The sequence below is a fragment of the Rhamphochromis longiceps genome, linkage group LG11 (genome assembly GCF_057381845.1).
Source record: "Rhamphochromis longiceps isolate RC_006_pf linkage group LG11, R_longiceps_female_GT1.1, whole genome shotgun sequence".
In the NCBI taxonomy this organism is placed as follows: domain Eukaryota; kingdom Metazoa; phylum Chordata; class Actinopteri; order Cichliformes; family Cichlidae; genus Rhamphochromis; species Rhamphochromis longiceps.
In genome coordinates, this window is record NC_140567.1 from 10,535,961 (window position 1) to 10,561,925 (window position 25,965).

General features: G+C 40.5%; 1 protein-coding gene across 1 annotated transcript in view; it reads right to left on the reverse strand.

The window, feature by feature from the left end:
- sntb1 (syntrophin, basic 1) overlaps nt 1–25,497 on the reverse strand; it is a 38,523-nt gene extending 13,026 nt beyond the window's left edge. Inside the window, exons 1-6 of the mRNA XM_085422271.1 lie at nt 24,768–25,497; nt 9,748–9,985; nt 3,368–3,485; nt 3,134–3,223; nt 1,506–1,642; nt 1,103–1,299 (exon numbers count right to left, since the gene is read on the reverse strand). Coding sequence (XP_085278397.1) covers nt 1,103–1,299; nt 1,506–1,642; nt 3,134–3,223; nt 3,368–3,485; nt 9,748–9,985; nt 24,768–25,311 — 1,324 coding nt within the window. The 5' untranslated portion in view covers nt 25,312–25,497. The remainder of the gene's footprint in view (nt 1–1,102; nt 1,300–1,505; nt 1,643–3,133; nt 3,224–3,367; nt 3,486–9,747; nt 9,986–24,767) is intronic.
- Nucleotides 25,498–25,965: the final 468 nt, after the last annotated feature.

A 25,965-nucleotide genomic window follows, 5' to 3' on the forward strand; every position in this document is an offset into this window, starting at 1 on the left:
AAATAAATTCTAACAACAGCTTATCAAGCTTAAACGTGCTGCTGTTGTTCAGCCGCTGGTTTCCTCTTTCTGGTGCAAAGTGGGCCAAAAGCAAACTAGAGACACGGACTCGCAACAGAAAAGCCGATCAGCTGATCGTTAAGCAGTTTCATGATTGAAGTAGCAGCAAGAAGAGGCAGTCGCTTGTTAAGCTTAACGCAGGAATGCTTTACAAACATTCAGAGATGGACTTACACACTTGCTTTACTTCTCTCGGGGATAACTTTGTCGGAGATGAAATGCCGGGTTGCTAGCGAAGCTCCAAATGCTATCCAGACCACCGACAGGTCCCGCATGCCACAGCCGCTCTATCACGTGATGTATACTGCTCCGACGTGCTAACGTTCTGTGGTGAGTTACGGCGTGTTGCAAGTTTTGTGAGGTGCTTTCGTGATATTTAATGGATCGGATTACATTTTTTATTTTTCTCCGATATCCGATCCAGTAATTTAGGTCAGTATCGGACCGATACCGATACGTAATATCGGATCGGTCCATCTCTAGTTCTCACAAGTATAGTAGAATGCACATGTTGGTCCTCACAAAGATAGCTAGACAGGAACACACACACACACACACACACACACACACACACACACACACACACACACACACACACACACACACACACACACACACACACACACACACACACACAGTAGAAAAGCGTTCATTTCTATAAAAAGCAAGTACTTTGTCCACATCCTCCATATGGCTGTCAAATTATATCACAAACCCAAAGGTATCCTAATGTTTTAGTGGATGTAGGAGTCTGTATATATTATGCTCTTTGTACCAGATTTACGCTTGCCAGACCTCAGGATGTACTTACTGGTGCAGCCTCTTAAATCTCTCTGGATATGATTTGCTGCAGCATGCCTGAACACACGTGAGAAAGCATCACAGAATCCAGCACAGTGACCCGCACAACTCAACCTGCTCCAGCCATAGCTCCTACATGCATTCCTGTCTCTATGCAGGTGTATCAATATGCATGTTCCTATGTTTTTTATGCATTATATCACTTAATCTTAATGTTTGTGTGCTGTGTAGCGGGACTCACTCGTAGAGACTTCTTTGATCAGCTCAGCTGATCCGTGACATCCATTCACAATGTGTCTGGTCCACAGGGACAGGTCCTTGGTGGTCTCAGTCCGGAACAGGTGAGTCTCAATGCCAAGTCGTGTGCCAGTCCGAGTGGCAAAGAACAGCTCTGTGCCAGAGTGCGGCGACCCCCGGTCAGGGCCTGAGTGGACCAGACTAAATAAACACATACAAAGCCTTTTAGCAAAGAGAAGAAATTCAATATACACTCTTAAGCTTGGAAGTATTTTTAGAAAAATCATTTTTAAATGAAAAAAGCAACACCATAGTGTTAGTCATCATAAAACAAATTGAATGTGTTAAGGCCCAATATTAATGCATGTGCAAGTTTCTGCAAGTCAGTATCTTTATGAGGGTCCTACCGCGTTGCTAAAAGTGGGTAAGTGTGTGTAGGGCTCTGCCAGGCCTCCTGGCCTCGTGGTAAGCAGTCATATAGCAGCAGGTCCTTTTCTGTCACCACCACCAGCACCGGCTTCCAGCACTGCTTCTCACTCTCTGTCTGCAGCACAAACAACGAGACTATGACAGCTTTCCTTTAATGGTCTGACATATAGATATATAAAAATTAGTCTTTTAAAGAGCTGCACTAATCAGGAGGATTATCCGCACGACAAACGCTCCAGCTATTGGCCCATATAGTCAATATCTTTGTATGCAAGGCATTGTGACATAAATTTAGCAGTATTATTTGATGACAAAAAAAACCTGATAGATAAATTCAAAATTAAATGATCAATTAGTAAAATTCTAATATAATAGATTAACTAGGCAGTTAATCCTGTAAACCTGTGCAATATAAATTTGATCACATCAATTCTGCACGATTAGAAATACCTATTCCCTCTTGTGGTTTTTGCAAATACTAAGATTGTCTTCATGTTTTTAAATGAGAGTGCTGATGAGGCTGATCACTGGCAGTAACAGAGAAGACTGGTGTGTGTGTGTGAGCATGTGTGTAGTTGCAATCTGTAATAGCTGTTCACAAGGCTGTTCTGTTCTGTCACAGGAAATGTCTAGATTCACTATTGTGCACCCAAAATAAATGTGGCTGGTGTGCAGTTGTAGGTTTTTTTAAGCATATGCTTAGCGGTGCCCCCTCAGCCACTCATCTCTACAAACCCCTCACTCAGAGCACGCACACACCAAGTGTGGTATTTCATTTTACAATGCTCCATAACTATTCTCATTATGAGAGCTTATCTGCAGCACAGCCACGGAATCCTAAGCTGCTCTTTGAAGTTCTGCCTCATCCAATCGTATCGTGGGATTTAGAGGGTCAAGGGTCATATTTTTAACATAATCAGAATATGTTGCTAAGTAACAGTATTGTGCTGCATTTAAAGATTAAAATACTGTCGAATTCACGAGGACTAAATTAGGTAGATACAGATATCTCTGCACAGATGTCTGCATGTATGTATACACAGTACAAACACACACCACATTAATACTTTGTCATATATTCATACACCATCTGGGCCCCTTTCCCAGGCCCACCGCCTCACTAATTTACACCTTTCTGACATGCAGATTGACCTATTGCTTTATCTTTCTCCAACAGTTAATCTGACAACTCCAAGTAGTATGCAACAAGTAAATACTGCCACTGCTTTATCAAGCAAACTATTTTTGTCGTTTTCTGTGTACAAATGTGTGCAGCTGCATGGCGATTTTCTTGACATTTACACCTGACTATCATATTTCCCCCTTCTCTGTGACAGATGGCTTTTTATGCTGCTTTTACGTGACTATTTTGAAGGATTTCTACCATCTGACTCAATTAAAAAAATACCCTTTACAACTTTACACACAAACAACAAATGCTTTATCTCATAAGGGCATTAACTCAGATTCCAGATATATGAACCCTCATAAAATACATTGGAATAATGTATCAGGAGCTGATTAAGAACTGATATAGAAATTTGCTGTCCCACCCCCAGAGGGTAGACAAATTTATATCCCCACACTGTGAGTAATGCACTCCTACCTTGCCTGCAAGCCATCCCAGGTGTCGTATCTCTTTGCTGCCAGCAACTCCTGCCCTGGCTGTGTTTTGGATAACCTCTTGCAGCACCCGCTGTAGCAAGATGGATCATTTTTAAGGTAAATAGTTCAATATGCATAACTTAACATTCAAAGACATTTCCAGAGGCTTACTTATATCTACTGAAATATCGAGTGCTGAGAGACACTGGTATAATATTTCACGTAGAAGACAGACCTGTGCCAGTGCTGATGTGACAGAGTGCATGGCGGAGAACCACGACAGGGCAGATGGCTGGTCTGGGCAACGCAGCACCACAGTGTGCCTGACATCAGGAGAGTGTAGCTCTAGTTGTCTACAGGGGAAGATAAGAAAAGTTAAATAGGTTGAACTTCTCTGTTATCATCCTGAAGCGAGTGCTAAAACCTTGAGAGTGAAGAATCTTGAAAATATATTTGTTAGCCTTACCACAAAACTCCAATTTATTCTGGACTTATAGTTTTAGGACTCAAATATTACCTTTTCAGGTTTGCGCTTTAACATATGCCCCCTTTCTTATTTGCTTAATCACAGCAACTCGGTCAGAACAATGAAATAAATGGCATGGAAATTTTTGTTTATTCAACATGCATTGCATTCTCTGTGGGAGACCAGCGCCGTCTCTCTCCAAATTTCCATATCTAATCTGCTTACATGAAATGTGAGTCTTTCTGGCCTTGGTTAAAAAAAACAAACAAACACATGCCTTTCAATCTCTCTGAATGGCTCTTTGATTGTGTGCTCAGTGAATATGAATTTTAAAAAGGCACATGTGTCTGCCTACAGTGCATAAAGTGGTGCACTGTTGTTTTATAGGGCAGCAAAGCAAGTATACAGCTCCACGACGTAAACCAGTATGCTATAGATAAATAACCTGACCACTTTAAAGGAAGGAAATAATAAGAGTAACAGTGGACACAGAAAACTATTAAATATTCTTGACTCAAAGATTTAAAAGAAGCGATATGGTAGCAACTGTACAATGTGTACTTCACATTGTGTTTGGGCCGTGTTTGAAGTATGCACAGTCTACAATGTTTATCACGTGATTTTCAAGGATTGAAAATGCACAAATAAGGTAAATGAAGCTCAAGTAGGAACAGTGTCTGCTTGTGTACGCTTTGGTAATATCCATTTAATAACAACCTTTAAAATATGATTGAAAATACAGAGAAAAAATTAGCTGTGGCACAGTGGACTAAAACTCCACACTAAGGGTGGTTTCAACATGACAAAAATGCTTTCTTTGCAGCTTTCTTTTATCACACAGACGGAGAACCTGAAAAAATCCCCAGTGGATATGATTAATTTGCTCTTCTATCAAAACGTAGGCGAGACCATCTACAGTAGATAAGCTCCAGGTGTTAATCTGAACTAAAAATAGAATCGGTGCTTGTAAAAAGGCAGGTTGATAAAGGGCATCCTGGAGGAGAGGAGCTATAAGGGCTGAATTCCGGGGCTAAAAGTGTTTTTTGTAGAGAAAGTTTTTTGGTGTGCTATTTGCTTTGGCAAAAACTTTGACAACCTAAGTTATCTGTCCCTTGATTGCATGACGCAGGAATGGGGAACATAGGGAGGACTAGCAACGAAACCCATCCCACACACAAACAGCACAAGTGGATCTTTGGGTTCTCGCTACAATTTTTAACTCAGCATCTTAAGATGTTTTCATGTAAATTGGCTCTATAGAAATAAAACTGAGCTGAGCTGAAAAGGCTACTGCTCTGAATGCATGGCGTTACATAAGTGTGCTCCTGCATGAAAGAAGTTAAATCTCTCATTTGATCAAAGGGTAGTTGTCCTCGTGGGATTATCAATAGATTTAGCAAATATGTATTCAAGGTCTCTTCCATCATGCAGATGTGATCCAAGGATAGACTGTATGGATGTAGACACGGAGATGTTCAGTGATTTTTTAAGCCTTGTTGTGAAACCCTGACTTGAGAATTTTAGCTATCTGCCTTATTATCTGTATTATAATTAACCTGTCTTCACCCAAAAGTAAACATCATTACTTTCTCTCCTTCTCCTGTCATGTAGTCCCCTTCTTTATTAACTCACTCCTTCTGAATTATCACTCCTGCTCATCACTGTCCCATCTTTCCTCAAATGCCAATCTTCTGAATCTTAGGCTTAAACACAGTTTAAACAGCATCTGCTGAAATGAAGAGAAAAACCTCAGATAGATGAACATTGCACTGAGTAAAGTAAAAGAAGATAAAACAGGCTCATCTATCACTTAATATAAAGCCATTTTATCACCCCCGAATCCTTAAAATGAAAAAAGAGTTTAATCTCACTCTGCAATCTTTAACTTCTGTTTATTATATCAGAACAGCCAAACTCTGTGAAACATCTAACTTTCGGGACAAATATGAACACCTCGTCAAACTTTTGCGGCTTAAAAACGACAACCTGCATTTCAACTTGGGCGTCCTTCTGTTTAAACATTTACCAAACATCTACTGGCAAGGTAAGGCTGGAAGTGAAGAAAGGAAAGAACTTTCTTGACTTTCTTGAGAGAAAACAGGTTAGTCAAGATAAATTTTGCTAAGGACTTTATCTGTGTCTGTGAATCTGCCCTCAAGCTTTATCAAACCACATAACAGTGTTATCTGTGTAAAGCTTAAGCTGCCTATGTCACTAGATGAGATATTGATCCCAGCTACTCACAAATAAAGTCAGCAAAGTTCAAGTCTGTCATGTTTTTTTTGTGTAATAATAAACTTCAAATTAATGAACTTTAACCACAAGTTGTGTTGTTGTTGTTGTTGTGTAAAACACTCATATATGAGAAGACTAGATGATTGTCCCATGTGGATATAGCAGAATACCACTGAGCACATACCCCAAGGCCAGGTCCATGCTAATTAACTGCAACTTTTTTGTACTATTAGAGTCCTTCAGTCAGGCCTACTTTAGTCAAAAGAAGATAATTATTTCCAGTGGCAGTTTATGTCTGTGAGTATGGAGCCTCCCTGGACTTCCTTCCTGTCCTTTTACAAGGATATGTGGGAAGCAAAAAAGGACTCCTTACTCCTAGCACAGAAGAGAGAAGGAATCCACATTGACACAACACTGATTAGATCGCACAGAGCATGAGAAGGAGGAGCTGGGGTCAATGTTGGTTCCAAAGTGGCTTGCAGATGCAGTAGCAGTAGCCAAGCTAAATCAAATTTACAGCCCTTCATATTTGAGATTTGCCAATTAGATGTACGGAGACGCAAATAACTGGGACTCTAGACTCGGAGAGGGAAGGGTCGTGCCATGTGACAGGACAGCACTTTCTCCACAAATGTCACCTGTCTTTCCAGGGTTGAATCCCGGACCAAGTGACAAAATGCACAGTCTTCGGGCTTAGCCAATGCTCTACTAGCGTGGACAATCTGCAGGTACATGTGGAATGTTTTGTGCTGATCCTTGTCTTGCAAAGAGAAACCGCACCCTTTAAGACAGTGACAAACAGAAGATTTCTGCTTTGCTTGCTTCGGTTTAGTAATCATAACCAAATAAAGCAAAAACGCTAAACAAGAAGATGTGAAATTAGTACCCTGCGGGCAGTGTACATACCAGGTAAGCATTGCAGACTAACACCAACAGGAGCTAAGTTAAGCTAACTTCAAGCCGGCTAACAACCGTGCTAATTAGCAGTAGCAAGCTAGTACGACTGCAGAATAATTACACGACTCTGAATGTAATTCTTTCTTTAGCTTAAATACTGGAATAACAAGTTGAGTATTACTTTGCAGACTGTCCCAACTAACATTATGCTCATTAACAGCCACTGATATAAATAAGAATCTTAAGTGACCCTGCTTTATTTTAGTACCTTGGGAAATACACACTAAGGCTGTGTCATATCATACCATCCCTGCTTATATCAGTATAAATGTTTATGTCATATAAAATTGTAATATTGCGAAATCAATGACATGTTGATGTCTTGCCTTTACATTTCCTAGCACAACAACACAAGCCCAAGCATGCTTGAGAGCAAGAACAGCATTATAGACTCCAATAACAATTTAAGAGCTAGCTTAATATATTAAGTGGTTTGCCTAAAAGATGTCAGACTTTAGCGCACAGTACTTTGCAAAATATGCAAGAAAACTGTTCCTTCTAAAGGTGGAAACAACCAATTTGTTCCACCACTTCAGGCAAAAACATGCTGTCGAGTGCAACTAGGGTACAAAGGCATGTGAGGAGGAGATGCTAACAGATGGTAATGTGTAACACAACCCTAAACAAATGATTCTACCAAGCATGTCTATAACTAGCACTCGCTAGTTACAGCCCATATTACAGGAAGAGCAAACAGTAGATGGAAATTACTGCTGTGTTTACATAATGGTAAAGAGAACTTAAGCAACTGGTTAAAAAGCAGAAGACTTCTAAGAAGACTTGAAAGGTTAAGTATTTGATTTTCCTACAGGATGTAAACTTTACAACATCCTGTAGGAATTTAGAGGTACAAACTTCTTTGTAGTTTACAGGAAGCAGACAAAAGAATATTTTTGAAATGAACTTATTTTCTTTGATACTTATAAAAACAATGCTAATCATAATGAAGGTAAGTATCAAGCAGCCTTGCATTAAGCCTTTATGCTTAATGTGGTACGAAATGTCTCAACAACTCAAACACCTGCAGCTGCAAGTGCAATGAAAAACTAGCACTTCAAACTGAGAAAAAGTCAAACGAAACCAAATCTAAGCCGAACAATCTAAACACAGCTTCCACGATAAGCTGATACTGCAAAAGTTTAAAAAGTACATCGTGTTTCCAGCTGACAGAGAACCACATATTCTATCCACAGATGGCGTTTTTACTTTTCATTCTATTTTTATTAGATTTGTTTATTTTTACTGACTGATTATTTAGTAGATTTATAATGTTAAAGTGTTGTTGTAGCGTTTCCATAAAGACAGTTGCGACTTGGCTTTGATGTTTCCTTCATCATCTCAAGCTTTCAAGCGTGAGCTTCCACTTTCTCCCAGAATCATACATATGGAGAGGGAGGCAGGACTAGACGAGGCACAGAATGATAGGAAAACACTGACAATTGTTTAGAGGGCAAAAAGTAAAATATCAAGAGAGTGACAAGGATGGGAGGACAATAGAGACAGAAAATTGATTCAGATGGCAGAATACAAAGAGAGATGATGATAGAAAAGAAAGGTAGAGGAAACCAAGCAGACAAAAACACAAACAAGTATGAAAAACAGACATGAGAGAGAGCAAAGTATAAACAAGTAGGGAAGCAACACAGAAAGTGAGGCAGAGAGAAAGACAGCTAGGGCATAAAGCACACAAACTCTGATATCAAACGTGTTTAGAAAAGGAGAGTAAATCACTCTTATCTTCCCCCATGCTGTTTGAGTGGGCCATTGTCAAATTACCAACCAATTAGCTTGATGACAGCCCCTAACAGACCACCCCCCACTGACTGAGAATTAGCTAGGCAATACTTCAAAGGTTTGTCTTTAAGGAAAACTGAAAATGGATTTTAAAAACCCGTTACTGAGTAATCCCCATAGGACAGCTGGAGAAGGCTGCTTCTGTTCACTCACTGTGACATGCAGGAGCAGAAAACTAGTTAACCTTTAATTAACTAAAGTAACCAACGATCTTTTCTTTGTTTCTGTTAAATTCAATTTTATTTATACAGAGCCAAATCACAACAACAGTTGCCTCAAGGCGCTCTATATTGTAAGGTGAAATCCCTACCATAATACAAAGTAAACAGAAAACCCAACAATCATATGACCCCCTTTGAGCAAGCACTTCGGCAACAGTGGGAAGGAAAAACTCCCTTTTAACAGGAAGAAACCTCCAGCAGAACCAGGCTCGTGGAGGGGCAGCCACCTGCCACGACCGGTTGTGGTGGACAGGACAAAAGACATTGATAATAACTAATGATTAAATGCAGAGAGGTGTATAAATACATAGTGAGTGGAAAAGATGACTAAAGAAGAAACACTCAGTACATCACGGGAATCCCCCAGCAGCCCAGACCTCTTGCTGTGTAACTTTGGGAGGAGAAAGTTCTGAGGTGAACTTTCAAACATTTTCTAGTAACAAAGCCTGAAAGGTATGTCTGACTACAGTCACATGACAGACTTATACCCAACATATCTGTGTTGCAAAAAAGACGACAACAAACAGAAAAAACTGCACACAAAAAATAGTTCCAGTGACCCACAAACATAATATGAGCATCTTTTCAAGACAAACCTGGTGAACTATGAGCGCAAGAAAAAAAAGATACATTGTATCCACAATGGAGTTTCGTTTCACTCACCACTAAATATAAATACAGAATTAAGAATTTGAAAAAGCGCTGCAGGCCTGGCAAAACAAAATGTACAGAACATGTTAAATTAATAACAGTTTTGATTCAAGATCATATTACTCAGCCCAAGGTGGAACTATGTGTGTGGTTAATGTATGAACCTGAAGTCATTAAACAAGCATTTAAAAAAGCCCAGAGAATCTGCTCGTGTGTGTGTGTGTGTGTGTGTGTGTGTGTGTGTGTGTGTGTGTGTGTGTGTGTGTGTGTGTGTGTGTGTGTCTTCGCTACCTGTTCTCAGGGTCTGGTGTGGTCATGGCTCGGGTTACATAACACATCTTCAGTGGTATGCACCTCCTGTCACCGTTCAGAGACAAGGAGTGCTGAATCGTAGGACTTGGAGTTTCAGGTGAGGAGGTGACGGGAGGGCTGCTGAGACGGGGGGACTCGGGAGGAGGCGTCTCCCAGCCGATCTCTGACACGGGAGAGCCCTTTTTGACATATGGTGTGGCCTCACGCATATACTTGACTGGAGAGGAATAGAAGAAATACATTTTTAGTACACACAAAGCAATGATAACAATAAAAATTGAGCCACATGTTGAGATTGCAAATTATTTGTCGTCACGTTTGGCCATCTTCATAATTTTCTGTAGATAAAATGGTTCATATTTATATGCTATAGTGACGCCTATTTGTCTTTGCACACTCTAAACAGTATAAATGATTTAATTCGTATAAATATATATACTTTTACAAAAATACATATTAAAATGAAAAAAGGCTACATGTATAACAATGAGGCTGTTCTTTTGCTGGCAGGGTTGTAACCTCATTTAATACAAAGGCCAATTAAAATCCCAACACGTTTGACCTTACAGGCTTGCAGATACTCATAATGTAAAATCCATATGTGCTTCAGCAGCAATTAACAAACCTTGTTGTTTTGAAGGTAGTCTGTATCTGTCATAACGCAGAGGAAGGAAGTGAGGATACCACAAATGTTCACATGCACAGCCAACATTGAAACTGTTTTACTTATAATACCACTGAAGTGTTTGTTAAGCACAGACTTTCACGGGGCGGAAAAGTAATTTTCAGCAACATATCTGTGCGTTAATGATGCTTGTCAGAGACCCAGGAGGGTGTACAGATTACAGAAACTTGCCTCTGATAGTAATAAAACTTAGGACCACAAGTCTGTTTCGTGTCCGCATCATGCAGTGGCGGTTAATTAGATTGATTACAGCCTCAGACCTGCTGCGTCACGCCCTCACCATATATTTCCTGTGTGTAGTTTTACAATCATCTGTCCAATACGTTCTCGTTCACCCGTTAAAATCAGAAGGAAGAGAATCAAATCAGTTACTTTGCACATGTGCTCTGGAGTGCACGATAGAAGCCCACTTCAGATGCTCTCTCACTAAAATATTCAGTGTCCTCTGACTAATGTCATCTCTAAAGATGACTATTGTCCACAGAGTTTTCTGATGAAGCAATACACGTTTTGCTCCACAGACAGCAGGAAGCTCAGTGGAAAAACAGTGATACATGTTCCTGTAATAATTAAGTGGCCCTCTGCGCTGCCACTTGATAACAGTAAATGTCAACATGCCATTTAACTGCGGTGGTTTTTGTCAACAAAATCAAGTGCCTCTTCAGCTCTCAATAATTTGTTGAAACGTATTGATTTGCCTCATCGTCTCTGTTGCTGCTGGCAGCTCTGGCACCACTGAGTCACTTCAAGATCCACGGCCGACGCCGCTGGGCTATCTGAGAAACGCCGAATCCAGGAAAACACACAGCTTTACTTGTACGAGTCATACTGATGCTCATTTTAAATTCCACATGTCCTCCTCTTTGAGAGGAGGAGAAAAGAAGGCTGGAACCATGTTACAGTGAAAGACAGAAATAGGGAGTCGGAGATAAAGTGGGTGCACAGATTGCTTTCTATGTCCTGAATACGCTAAATCCTTATTATGGCCTGGATGTCTAATTGGCATATCTCGCAGTACAGCTGCATATAATTGGCATATGGCTGGTGGCATTTGTAATCCAGCATGTGAACTATTCTTGGTAGAAGCACTATTGAGCACTACGGGATGGTATAACAAGCCTAACCTCCAACCTGTAAATTAGGGATGATAGGCTCATAACACAGAGGCTCATAACACAGAGGAGAAGACAGGGATGATGTAAGAGTGTCCTCAATGGACGTACAGATACGATGTGATCTAATTGCACAGTAGAATAACCCACACAGTCAGATCAGATTAAAACAGCTTGAAAAAAAAAAAAAAAGGTTGATACTTTTGTTGAAATCAAAGGACTGAATAGATCAAATCCAGCGCAGTCAAATAAGGACAACCACTTCTGCTTTATGTTAAGTGTGTTAACTCGAAGGATATTAATAAAAAAGGGAAGAAGCAAAAGTCTGAAAGACTGAGACTGACTTTTGTGATTAGACAGCAGCACAGAGACCATCTGCCTCATACTTTGTGTTGCAAACATCACAAATCTGCAGCAGAACATCAAATTCGTGACTTGTGGCGTTTTGCTGAAATTTTTCTGAGCATCTTAGTTCAGCCATTCCTGCACTGTGAGGATGCGTTTTGCTCCCTCTGCATTCCTTTAAATGTCAGTTTGAAAGTTTAGACTTGGTATTTGGGCTCAGGCTAAAAAAACAAAAACAAAACACATATATAATCACACCTTTCTAATGGGCCTACCCACAGCACTGTGCCTAAATCATACATCCTTAAAAAATAACTGTGAAAGCATGTACACCACACAGAAACCACAAGACCTGCGGTTGATCAGCTAGGCGTCTTTTGCTCTGTGTCAGTTTCCGACGCTGGTAGAGAACGTGACTGTAAAGACAGCACGAAGCAAGATGAATCCCTCTGCTGATTTTCAGACACAAACATGTGGCACAATCCTAACAACTTACCCGTTAATTTCACACCATACACAAAACCTTTATTATTATCTACCCAAACAGCTGATACCCTGGTTACAAATTTACAGTCCACTCTCTGAGCAGAAAAAAAAAGACATGCCACCCATCTACTATAAAAACATAATGTTTAGTTGATGATTTGCTTGCAGTTAACATCTACAAAGAATCCCCATTCCTAGAAATAGAGCTCTAAGTGTTTCCAGTGGAGGGGAAAATAAAAAGGGGTACAGTCCGTGCAGTCATTACACTGTAAGTGTGTACATCTGTGTGCATTCCCTTGGGTCGTGTTTCTATCCCATTACAGCGCCAGCTCTGCGCAATAACCTCAATAGCTGGAGAAGAGCTTGAAAAGGATAGGGCTCATACTACTGGAGCCATGAGAGGAGTCTATGAGCCGGTTTGCTGTTACATAAGTCAAACTAAAGAGATTCAAACGAGAGGCTACACTTCCCTATCTATTTGATTTTATTTTCCACTTTCCAGCTCATCCTTGCTCACCCATGTGCAGATAAATCTTTTTTTATTATTATTATTAGTAGTAGTAGTAGTGGTGTGATTTCCATTCTCCGAGGTATTTTGCAGTTACAGCAGTCATTGATGCAGATGCCTCAATGCATCAAAACAGCTGTTCGACTCACCAGTGAAGTCATTGACTTCTTTTGATGATTCAAACGCTCTTCGCTTAATAGAAACTGTACACGATCCATTACTTACACATTTTTACAGCTGATGCACTCAATTTGTTCTTGACTGTTAGACCTTCACAATGAATACACAACGACAAACACACACTCTTCAGTCCGTCCCTCTTGACAAACACACACTCTGGTCTATAACATTAAGTGTAATTACTGTAGCTGTCTCATTGTCTCTTTTTTTATTTAATGGTCTTTAACGGTATTTAATGGGGTTTGAAGTCATTGCATTTACTACTATATGCTTCAAATGTACTTTCTGTTTTGTGAGAAAGTGCATCAAAGGAGAGAAAAAAAACACTCATTAAAGCTGCAGAAGTGAAAGTAGACTGGTAAAAGCTGGAAAGAGGCCAAACCAGACTAAAGAGGTAGAAAAAAAAAGAGACGCTCCTCTGACTGTAGAATTGGGCCTTTTCCTCTTGTACCTGGATACTACAGCAACACAAAAGGCCCTTACAAATCCACCCTCGAGGCACCTTTTTGTAAGATGTTGGCCAATATTTCAAAGATTCCAATACTACCTTAACCGAACAATGTGTAGCAACTAACAGCAGGTTAAAGAAACGTGAAATGTGCATAGGTATGCTTACTCACTGACCATGAACTGACACCAAGTTCAACACTTTTCTAATCAACTTTCTGAAGAGCATATTTATATAAAAGACACCTGAAAGGCATTTGCTAAAATGTCACATTTTAAAATACCGCCGATGATGTTACAACACAAGAGATGTAGTACTAACAGATTAAAGAGTACTTCTATATGTAATACTGAACTTAATGATTTAGTTATCGTGCTATAAATATGAGTTAACCTGTGGGGATTGCCCATAGGTGTGAATGCGGCAGTGAATGTGAGTGCGAATGGTTGTTTGTCTCTGTGTGTTAGCCCTGCGACAGACTGGCGACCTGTCCAGGGTGTACCCCGCCTCTCGCCCTATGACAGCTGGGATAGGCTCCAGCGCCCCCCGCGACCCTGAAAAGGATAAGCGAAAGCGAATGGATGGATGTAAATATGATATTTACTGCAGGAGTGAGGGAATTTGGCATAGTGTAGTCTGAGTGATGCACAGTAGAGAGTATGAAAGAAATAAGAAAGAGAAAGGAGCACAAAAGGAGCGCTCAAAGACTTATTTGCCCAAAAAAAATGCAAATGTGCAGATGCAAATGCAGAGGATGTGGACACCACAGTGTGTGTTCAGGACACAAGAAACTTGCATTGAAATTACATTAAACATTAACCTGAATGTTAAAGATAACAAACCTACACCATTCGCACTCACAGGCAGGGATAGCTCAGTAGGTAGAGTGGTGGCCCCATGATCGGAAGGTCGGGGGTTCGACTCCACTGAACGGCTACCCTGAGGTACCCCTGAGCAAGGTACCGTCCCTACACACTGCTCCCCGGGCGCTGCACTGGTGGCTGCCCACTGCTTCACTGGGTGAATGGGTTAAATGCAGAGGAACTATTTCCCTATGGGGACTAACACGCACACTTTACTTTACTTTTACTTTTTACTTTACTTACTTTTTACTTACTTTACTTTTTACTTTACTTTACTTTACTTTAACTTTACATTTAGCAGATATCATTATCAAAAATTTGAATTTACCTATAAAGCACTTCCCCTGAATTATGACAGCTAGCAACTTTAAAAAAAACCCAAAGCTTCAGAGGATGAAAGTGTGAGCAGGAGGATACAGTCACTTTGTGGGGTTACAAGTTTTGCATCATAAAGTTTGATCTTTCCAAACTCTTTTAGCTCAGATTCATGCATGCAGCTATCAAGTAAGGAGTGCAGTGAGTATTCAGCTTATTATTGTATAAAGGAAAACTGGTTAGCAATTCTAGGCTGATGTCTATAACATTGAGATGATGGAAGCTGTAGAAAACAAGAGAAATATGGTCACAGTTTAACTTCCATGCTTGAAGCATAAAAACTAATAGAAATAACAGCTTCAAAATAGTGCCAGGTCACCTGCCGTAATCTCATGCATGCTTTCACTTTTCAAATACGACATTACTGCTGTGTTTAGACAAAAGACTTTGGCTATTTAAGAGGATTAAACGTATTACTGGGAGTTCTGTAGAGAGTACTGAAAGGACTACATTGACAAAAAGCCTATAAAAGATAATTAATCCACAACTACCTCCCTTCAACAGCGCAAACAATAAAGCACAAAATAACTTGTGAAACCCTGACAACTTGTGTGGTAATGTTAACCAGCCATTCAGCATGACCAAGGACTGGGCTTTCAGTTTGGTCTTGGCTCAGGAATCACCTCCACACACAGAGACAGTGAATCAGCTGAGGCTGAAAGATGTTCTTCCAGATGACACATTTTGTGCCATGACGTTTGGAAGAAGAAGACGACGACTCGGTGTGATTAAGGCCTCACTTTCCAGCTCTGAAGTGGAAACAGTGCAAATGACTTATATGCAGACTATGTCTTAAAACAGCAACACACGATTCCTCCAACATGTATTTCCTCAGATCCTGTTTTTACAGTGGTAGAAAATGATTTTGAAGACACTAAGACAATGATAAAAATAAATAAATAAATGCATTTAAACTGGATTTGCAGGGGGGGGGGGGGGGGTCTATCAGAGACAGGATAAAAAACTTTCATCACAGGGCAAAGGTAACTGCGCATCTTTTTACTAATTTACAGATACTTGTTCATCTAAGGCAGGAGTTGACAGCCTTTACTATCAGAAAAACAATTTTTGAGACACTTTAACCAAATAAATCTATAAAACATGTTAACATGTCTCCCTTTAAAGCACTGTAGATACGAAGCAACGCAGGTAAGTATGAGTCCCATCTGTTTTGGTGTAATTTAGTCAAATTTAAAGTGCTGAGTTTAGATTGACAATGAATAAAATACAATCCCAATAAGATCCCAGTAGCTTAAAAATTCAATTAAATTTTGAACAAACTCCAGCAAGAGCACACCAATACACCGACAGTGTTGGGAGTGAAAGCAAAGTTAAAACAAGTTTGTTCACAGGCTGTTAAATTGAAGGCTTTTCTCTGCAGCATTTAGTTTTGGGGGGATTTGGAATCCATAGGTAGGGGGACTCAAAAATAGTCACACAGGCTAGACATATGTATAGGATACACATCCTGCTCTGTCACTTCAACCCTTTTGCTGTCCTTCACTGCATTCATGAATCTTCTCTGTTGTCTTCCTCTTTTCTTCCATTGTACGATATATGCACTCTCTCTATTTCAGGTAGTTTCACTACTACCAATTAAGAATAGCTTGAAGCAATATTTGATAGAAAATTTAAATAATACAATAAACAACCGTTAATTAGTATCGTATTACTGTTCATACAATTTTTTTGGATCCACTAGAGAGCTGCATGAGGCTCAGGAGCCAAATGTTTGAGACGCCCACTGCCACCGCATAGCAGTGGTCAAAGTGCAGGATTTCCCCTTAAACTGTTCTAATACTCACATAAACAGTACAACAACTCTAAAGAGAGCCTTTATCTAAAAATCGACAAATATTGTTTGCCGGTAAATTAACTTTCCATTACTCACTAAAGCGACATATATGACAAATATTTCATTAACAGGAATCTCTAAATTAGAGCTGTATTCTACATTTTCCCCCGTTTCCACAAATGGCAACACAAACAAGTAGACCTACTAAAAACCAAAACCACAGACTGAGCAGATGGTGGGTTTGACAAAAGCCTACTGCCTCATACGTTCAACAGAAGTCTGCGATGCTGCATGACTAAGAGACTCTAACATGTGTCATTTTTGTTCACTCCTTTAAAAATCCTAATGTAAGGACTAAATTGATGTGCTTCTTCTCCACTATAATAAAAAAAAAAAACTATTTTGTCCTCACAATCACAAGGAAACTAGGCTAAAATAAACATAATGCACATAAACACAATGATTACACCTGGAGAAAAAAAGTTTTTGTGTTTTTTTCCAAACAAAACCAGCCGGAAAAACAGATGAGTGTCAGCGCCGGGTCGCTGCTTTTGTTTTGTCTCTATAAAACACTCGCACAGGAGAGGAATGAATGATTCAATCTATTATCTCCACCGCCACAACCACGAGTACAACGCCACAGTTGCTGTTATTATCATCACAGTCATCCGCTCTGAGTCAGCCTCCACAAGCTGTATTGAAGGAGATGATATTTTCTCTAATGACATAAACAGTCAGCTGGTAGACACGCTGACTCGCGCTCTTCTCTTTCCACACACACTCAGCCATATATCGACTCTCACTCGTCTAGACAACAACGCTGATGATTTAAATTGATGGCACGCACGAATGCACACAAACAGGCAGATGCTCATTCAGACACGCACGCTGCATCACACTGCTGACAGCAGCACGCACACATGCACGCACACACACTTTCAGATGTCAGGTGATGACAGCTTTGGCTTGTTAAAGGCTCAACAGGAGAGCTTACAGGACACCGACTCATTTCCCGTGGCTGAAGTGAAGTGTGGCAGGTGTTCTATTGTTTTCTGACTTTTTATTCTTAACATGCTCTGCTTCCAATGGGAAGGTTGTCAATATTTGTTTGCATGCACTCAGCTGCGTGCAATGGTTCCGTCAGTAAATATACTATTAATTAAAATACAAAAAAATACTACCAATTAAACTTGTTAAATAGGAGTTGTGTGTCTTTATGGTGCCCTTATGTAACCCATTATCTGCATTTATTTAGATAATAATGTTTTTGTAGGGTGAACAGTTGGTCCTCAACTTAAGAAAACAAACACTTTTTACTTGTGCTGCATTCATTTAACACAAGTACCGTGTGTATAAAATCTCTTTTGAGGTTCTCCTTTTCAAACAATCAGCCAAAAAAATGAAGTTTTCTCCACAGACTGTATTTAAAAGATGAACAAAAGGAAGGAACAGATCAAGGGGAGTACCAGAGGACACTGCGTACCTCTGTGGTAGTGGCGTATTAATCATAAAGTAGCCATAGCCTCAACCATACCCTGCTTTACTGTTTGTTTTACTCACAAAGAGATAGTTTGTTCACAGAGTACAAACAGCTTCAACTAACAAAATATTCATGAATCCTGGGTTTGCGCACATGTACTGCGGACTTCTATGCAAGCTGACTTATTTTGCAACCAGTGTGCCACTGGTTGCAAAATAAGTCAGCACATTCAGGGGGAAAACAGAAGTGAAATGTGTGAATCAAACACCGGGGCAGCCACTTTCTAAATTAAGATCTGCACCTATTTGCATAGGACTTGTTTTGATCTGACAAAAATTCACTGATCCGTTTTAATCAGGAACTGCATTTTTGGCTACAAACAAAGCACTCTGAATAAATACTAAGCATTATTTGCTCAAGTGCAGAATATAAATATTGTGCTTGCCAGACTAGAATTTATGCTTCTCCAAACAAGGTGACAGGCAAGAGTGAATTTAAAAAAAACATTAATCTCGATGTTGATGACCAGTTGTAATAAACGACTGATCTAAAGGGAAGATTTTCCCCAAACTGTCCCAATTTAGTAGAAACTGACCTGTCTCTCTACATGCACTCGTGTTTCTTAGACTGAGGTTCTGCCCACTGCACTGCAGTGGGTAATAAGACTTGTTAGAGAAGATGTAAATGTTCCTTATAAGCTACTTGAAATGCTCAGCCTGGTGGATAAACTGAAGCCAGACACTGGATGATGCTACAAAGATGAATTGAGGGATCACTGTAGCTGCAGGGACACTACTGATATGTTAGGCAAGCTTTATGATGAAATACACAGTTTAATGTTACCTGCTAGTTCAAGTCAAAATGACTGCTCTATTAGCCATGTAGTCAGGTGTTGATTAATATCAGGTTAAAGCTGTTAAAGGGTGAACAGGAAATGCATCAGGATAAAGGAGTTTATATTTATTACATCAAGATCTCCCATTAAAAAAAGACAAAACCTAAAAACAAGAAATACCACATAGACAAACCAGAGGATAAAAATTAAGGAGCGAACAGAACAATTATTCTAAGACTCTTTATACCTCTAGTAATTACAGTTGTGGTCAGAAGTTTACATACACTCATCACAAACATGTCATTTTTGGCTTTTAATGACTTCTTTGAACTATTTTTTCAGGTTGGAATGATTATATAACATGTATCTTTAATGACTTTAAAAACATGAATTGGGTGCACAACGTTGAATTTATGACATGTAAATCGACTGGTTTCCTTGCATGGACCAAGCTTTAAAGCCAGTTCTGAAATGTTCAATAGGGTTGGGGTCGATGCTATGCGAAGGCCATTCCAGAAGCTTAATGTTGGCCTGCTTTATCCTTTCCAAAAACCAGTTTTGATGTGTGTTTGGAATCTTTGTCCTACCCAGTTGTGTCCATGTTTCAACCATCTAGCTGCTAATTTAAGGTGAAGCTTAAGAATTTCACCTTAAATTATTTATTATTTCACTATATCAAATGTGCAGTAACAGCAGCAAAAACAGTGCATGATGCTACCAACACCATGCACGACAGCTTGTACAGTATTCTTAGATTACTGTACAAGCTAAATGTACAAGCATAGCTCTTGTCATTGAGGCCAAACAGCTCAATATTAGTTTCCTCTGATCATAAAAATACTGATTTTGATTTTTCCATGATGATATGAACTGTGATAATGATAGTGTAAAATTTGTTTCGCTTGTGGACAGTGCAACTGGTGTCCCAGCAGCTCATAGTTCATGGCAGGCTGGTTGGTTCCTGGGTTTTCTCCTCTCACCTGAGGCTGACAGTTTGGGTCTTCTTCCAGACCTCTACAATTCTCCTTAGATCTTCACTCTGTTTCTTGGTCTTTTGCACTGTTCTGAGTATTGGTCAGTCCAATGAGCGCTGTCAAAAAGAGACTACTGGTTGTAGTCAACCATGATCACAAACAAGAAATTAATAAGCCTTGTCAAGTTAGACGACCTTCAGCACCACTAATTAAAAGATTTAAGTATATGTAAATATGCATTCATGCCCATGATGAGTGGATGGAAGCTTCTGAGAATTGTTTAACTGTTATTAAGTCATTTTTAAACATCTCAAAGTGTTGGCAGCTTCTAAAAGAGTCAAGTTAATAGAACATCCTATTGCTCTGAGGTCAGTGAAAAGTCAATTTAGATTGTTATTTATAATGGCACTTTTATAGTCTTGCTGATCCCTTAAGACACTTTTACACTACAAGCCACACTAAGCCCTTCCCACAGGTGTTCACACAGCTCTTTATCACACACACATGCACACAATAACACCAGTGGATGCATTGTGGAGCAATTTGGGGTTAAGTATCCTGCCATAGGACACTTTGATATATAGATCAGAGGAACCAGGCATCGCACCAGCAACCTAGTTACATAATTACTCCAATTTACATCTTAGCTGTAATCTGACATCAGGAGTAATATATTTATCCTTAATTTCACTTGATGACTCATCACATGAATACTTAAATTAATACATATATGTCTTAAAATAAATAATCTGTTTTGCCACCTACCATCTATTATAGGGTTAAACTATTCCGTTATATTTACAGAGACGAGTGAATTGACGTGTTTTTCTCCAAAAGAATTCTTCTCATGTCTTTTCATCTTAAGCATCTTAAGCTGAGGCATGAATCAACTTTAACACCCACATGATTGGACTGAAGTGTCAATCATCACTGCATAAAAACATTTAACAAAAAGAAAACATAAGAAAGAAAACAAAGAACACAGTACAGGGACCATAAAATTCTTATTGTAGTTAACGTTGAGAGGTAAAAGGGTTCACATCCGTGATGTTGCCACGCAGGGTATTTCAGAGGTTTTCTATAGAGCCCTGATGATGCGAGAGGAGGCAGATTAAGACCTATGTTTGCTGACGGAGGGCACGGGAGAATCCCTCAGTGTCATTTAAGGGCTCAGTGCACTTCAAGCAAACTGTCTGATAAAATGTGACATCCGATCACGTCTAAAAGCAAAAGTGTGTTGGAGAAGAGTCAAGTGAAGGGAGGTTTATTTAGAAAGCACATTTACAGTGGTAGACAAATAAATAACGCAAGACCGAAAAAACAAACACTTGCCATCCAGCACCCCACTGGTTCAAATCTGTGGAAGGACTCTGTGTCTGTTTGCTGTCTTTATCTGTACAACATGAATCATTCAAACGGGTAAACAGTGTTCCCTCAAAGGCATTCATGGTATTCCACTCAGTGTTGTTAAAGTGAACAAAAAAGAAGCTTGTGAACATGAACCCTGCCTTCTTTCTCACCTCTGCACACCTGTCCATTAGCTCTTTTTCAGTAGACATGCCATAGGACAAGTAAAGGTGTAAACAATAAAAATAATGAATGGTAAATTCCATGTAGCCGCCTGTTTCAGGGCCCTGGTATTTCTCATGCAGCTATAATTACATATAGGATTAGGAGGATACATCTCTGCCATCTATAATCCAGTTTTGAGATCCCTTCCCAGACGCCTTAACGCCCACTCACATCCTGGGCCATCTGACCTCAGGAATTCGCATGATAAGGTGGGGCCAGGTTTCACAATGAACACACCCGAAACTCTGGCTGATTGGGACCCACGCCCAGTTTCCCACCTTGGCTCAGGCGACTAGAGGATCATCAGGGGGTCCTTTTGTCCCTCTGTGGGGGGTCACTCCCACTAGGTTTATATCTGGGACTCTCCACCATTTGACCTTAGAACTGAAGAAGCTTCTCGGATGAGAGGTGAAACGTCTTCAAGCAACTTAAAGAAGTCCAGACGCTTTTCTTTGCAAGCTCCTTTGACTACGATGACCTGGATGACTGAGAACCTTCACAGACATACATATAGGATTATTTTTCTTATGCTTTGCTTTTCTTGCTGTGACATGTCAAAATGTCTTCTGTGAACACAGCGCGCTACAAACCAAAACTCTGGCCTTTATCATGGTGACCTGCCGCAAGCGGTTATTTAAAGGTGACCGATTAAACTGCGTTCTAAGCTGATCTCGTTTGCAAACAATCTTGAGTGCAAACATCCAGCTGCACTGCACAGCAAAGGCAGACACTCCAAGTTTAAAGTGTAAAATTAGTGTAAAATTTGTTTCACTTGTGGACAGTGCAACTGCTGTTTCAGCAGCTTACAGTTCATGGCAGGTTTGGTGGTTCCTGGGTTTTCTCCTCTCATCTGAGGCTGACAGTTTGGGTCTTCTTCCAGACCTTGGCAAAGTGGTGACAGATCTGAAACTTGTATTTACATACAACTGCTTGAAGTTTTTAAATGTCTCCAAGAAACCTTCCAAATTTGTGTAAATCTACAATTCTCCTTCTTAGATCTTCACTCAGTTTCTTGGACGTTACCACTGTTCTGAGTACTGGTCAGTCCAATGAGCGCTGTCAAAGAGAGACTACTGGTTGTAATCATGATCACAAACAAGAAATAATAGGCCTTGGCCTTGTCAAATTACCGATAACGGTGACAGATTAGTGTTCTAAGTGGACCTCGTCTGCAAACAATCTTGAGTGCAAACATCCAGCTGCACAGCACAAGGCAGACACTCCAAAAATAAAATTCTGTGGCACAAACTTCGACGATTGTCTCTAAAGGTGCCATTTGTTGATCGGTCCTTCAACAGACCACCATAACATTACCGGTTGCGGTTGCTAGGAGTTTTGTGGTGCAGAGCCTTTACTGATCTCCTTATAGAGATTCCCATTTGGTTTGTCTGACTGCATACTGAGCAAAGAACAGAGCCTACCGAGAGTCTCTGAGGACTCTTTAACTAAAGCAGGAGGCTCTCTGACATCAGGGCTTGTTCTCAGTGGGTCAAACTGCTGCCCTCTCACAGCTGTGTGAAGCAGAGGGAAGTAGCTGCTGCCTATTTTCAGACATATCTGTCCTTCGTAATGAGTTTCCAAGATGCCTTGTCTGTGCTTTAGTAAAGGATACACAGATTACAAACATCCACGTACAAATCCTTTGCACATTTGCAGACAAATTGCACCAGCACACTCTATTCCCACGGGACAGGTACGATCTCCTAAAAGACACATCAGATATTTTGTCTTGATCTCTTTCCTCATATGATACAGTCTGCCTCTCTCAAATCTTTTCAAGGTGGCTCCCACTCAAGAATAAAATAAAATGGTGCTGATATTTAGGTTTGACATATCACTATTCATTCGATTTTACTTTACATTTGACTAATTGATGCCATTTTGTTGTGCAACACCTTCATGTGTTACCCAATTTCTCACGTGCAAATTATCTCTCTTAAATAGCAGTTACTGTGAAAATACTAACCCTCACAGTAATCTTTATTTCAGCCTCTTTAAACCTCTTGTTAACTGTCCTTCTGTTTCAGTCTCTCATCCACTCAGTCTCCCATTAAATGCTCTTATACCCCCTCATTTTTCTCTCTCTTCACCTTCCTCTGCTCCGATCTCCTCTGCCCTTCTTTCAGATCGTGATACAGTTTTCAGCTGGGACCAGCATGTCCCCATGAGGAGTGTGATCACCGTGTTTGTGTATCTGAGATGAGAGAGAGTCGTGTGCACATGTGTATGGGAGAGAGAGAGAGAGAGACACTTTGTTCTCATTGTCTTGGGTCCAAGAGTCCTCTTAGGGACAGGAATGAAAGAACTGAGAAGTAGGCACTTATGTGCAACAGTTTCCTGTATGAAGGAATGCGTGTGCGTGTGTGTGTGTGCACGTGTGTCTGTGTGTAGTAAAATGGTCTTCACCTTTCTCAGTGTGGCTACCCACAGCCTAATCTTGATCTACATCTTGATATTTTAGCTGAAAGCAACTGTAAAAAAAAAAATGAACAGGCTGCACATTTGAGGAAGCAAAAAAGGCCAGAGGAAGGGAAAAGATATGAGTTTGATGTTGCATGATTGTCCCATGGCACATCTAGTTGCATAATACCTATTTCCTTAATCTCAATTATTCTTTTCTGCAAAAGGCAATCAGTCTGTAACCTGTTTCCAAATTATGTAATAAAACAGCACCAAATGCCAGTGTTGTTCAAGACTAAGGTGACTGCAATCTAATTTGATATAAACAGGGTGAATTAATATCGGCTGCTGGAATAATATTTACTTTCCCAGGTATGACAACCAGCACCTCTCTTCTTTAATGTAAAATAAATTACATCCTACAGCAGAGGTCAAAGTGGAAGCAGTGTTTTTCCCGGTTCTTTTCTTTTTTCCTGCACATTCTATTAATGTAACAAGTGAGTGACAAGTGACTGTAATTAACTGGAAAGTAGAAAATAAAAAATGTGTCTAATGGACATGATCGAGAAACCTGAGTCTAAAAAGGCAACCATGTGGAGCCAGAGGTTCTTCCGACATTACCGGTGTCATTCAGTGAAGGAGCACTGCTCTCCTCACGTCTTTTGAGTGAGCCTATGGGCATCCCAAAAATATTACGCAACATTTGAGAAACTGACACACAAACTGATGTGGAATATGTTACACTTAGCTCTTACCGTCGGGGTACGCTTTTCACTCATTCACTAAATAAAATCTGTACTTGCACAAACACTCACAGGGGCTTCCAAAAAACAACCCGTAATCTAGTCAATCAATAAAAGGTTCCCCGACCTCTACCTCTCTTTCAGGTGTTCCTCTAATTCTTTTATCCTCTCACATGCCTCCTCTCCAGTATGCCTTACCTTCCAGAGTCACCTCTTTCCCGGCTCGTTTCAACGCCTGCACAGCCTCGTCGTGGGTCGCGTCCCGCAGGTTCATACCGTTCACGGACAGGATCGCGTCCCCCACATACAGAGACTGGGTCTGGTCCGCAGCGAGCCCCTTGAATATTTTACTGATGAGGATGGGCATCTTATTCTCCTTCCCCCCTTTGATGCTAATCCCGAGTCCCCCGACTTCCTGCTTGGTCACCTTGACGCACCGCTTTTTGTTGGCGATCGCTTCGGGTACCCGCTCCGGGAGGTCCGTGAACACGGTGCGCACAGTTTGGGGGCCATTGTTGGAGTTGGTATTACTGTTGTCATGGTAAGATCCGTTGGTAACGCCGTTAGAGTTGACATTGTCATCGACACTCTCGTTAACGTTGCTCTCACAGCTTAACGTGAGCGCTTCCTCGTTCAAGTTGACCAAAACTTTGTGCCACTGCTCTCGCACCAAAACCTCCACAAATCCACTTTTTTGCACTCCAGAGCCAATCGGAACTCCAGTCGCTACTACCACCGCCATCTTTGGAGCATTTCTGTAAAAAATCACATGTGATTTAGTTCCCAGTGCGCTCGCAAGTTCCACCCTATCTCCCTCTCGCCCGGGCTGGACTTTGCCCCCTCTGAAGTTTTCTGCAGGACTTATATCGAGCGTCCCGTCCGACCAGCCCGAGCTCTTTCAGCGCAAACTCCCCCTCCGCTCTGCCTGCCCAAGATCCTATCTGCTGGGTGGAGTTTTCCTCCCCCCGCCGTCAGCCGATCCCATCTCCAGATCCCGCTTGTACAAAATGTGTACATCATTTGCCAACTTCTTGTAAAACACGCTAACCACAGAGGTAAACAAACACCGGGAAGATTAGGCAAAAATTCACTTCTCATCTATTCCAGCTAATTCAGAACCGACAAGACTACCATGATATGTGCCTACACTACTGTCATGTTAGAGTGGGCTTTACGAATCTTTTACACTGGCAGGAAAAGAAAATGTAATTTGTGGAGTAGAATATTTTTGTTTTGTGCGCTCTTGGGTAAGATGGAACTGAAGTCACGGAAAATTTGCATTTTTTTCCACGGCGCTAGATTTTTAAAGACATATTTAAATAATATTAATAATAAGATGAATCATATATATGACTAGAACTAATTTCCAGTCTTTCAAGTGTCTAGTGGGTTCCAG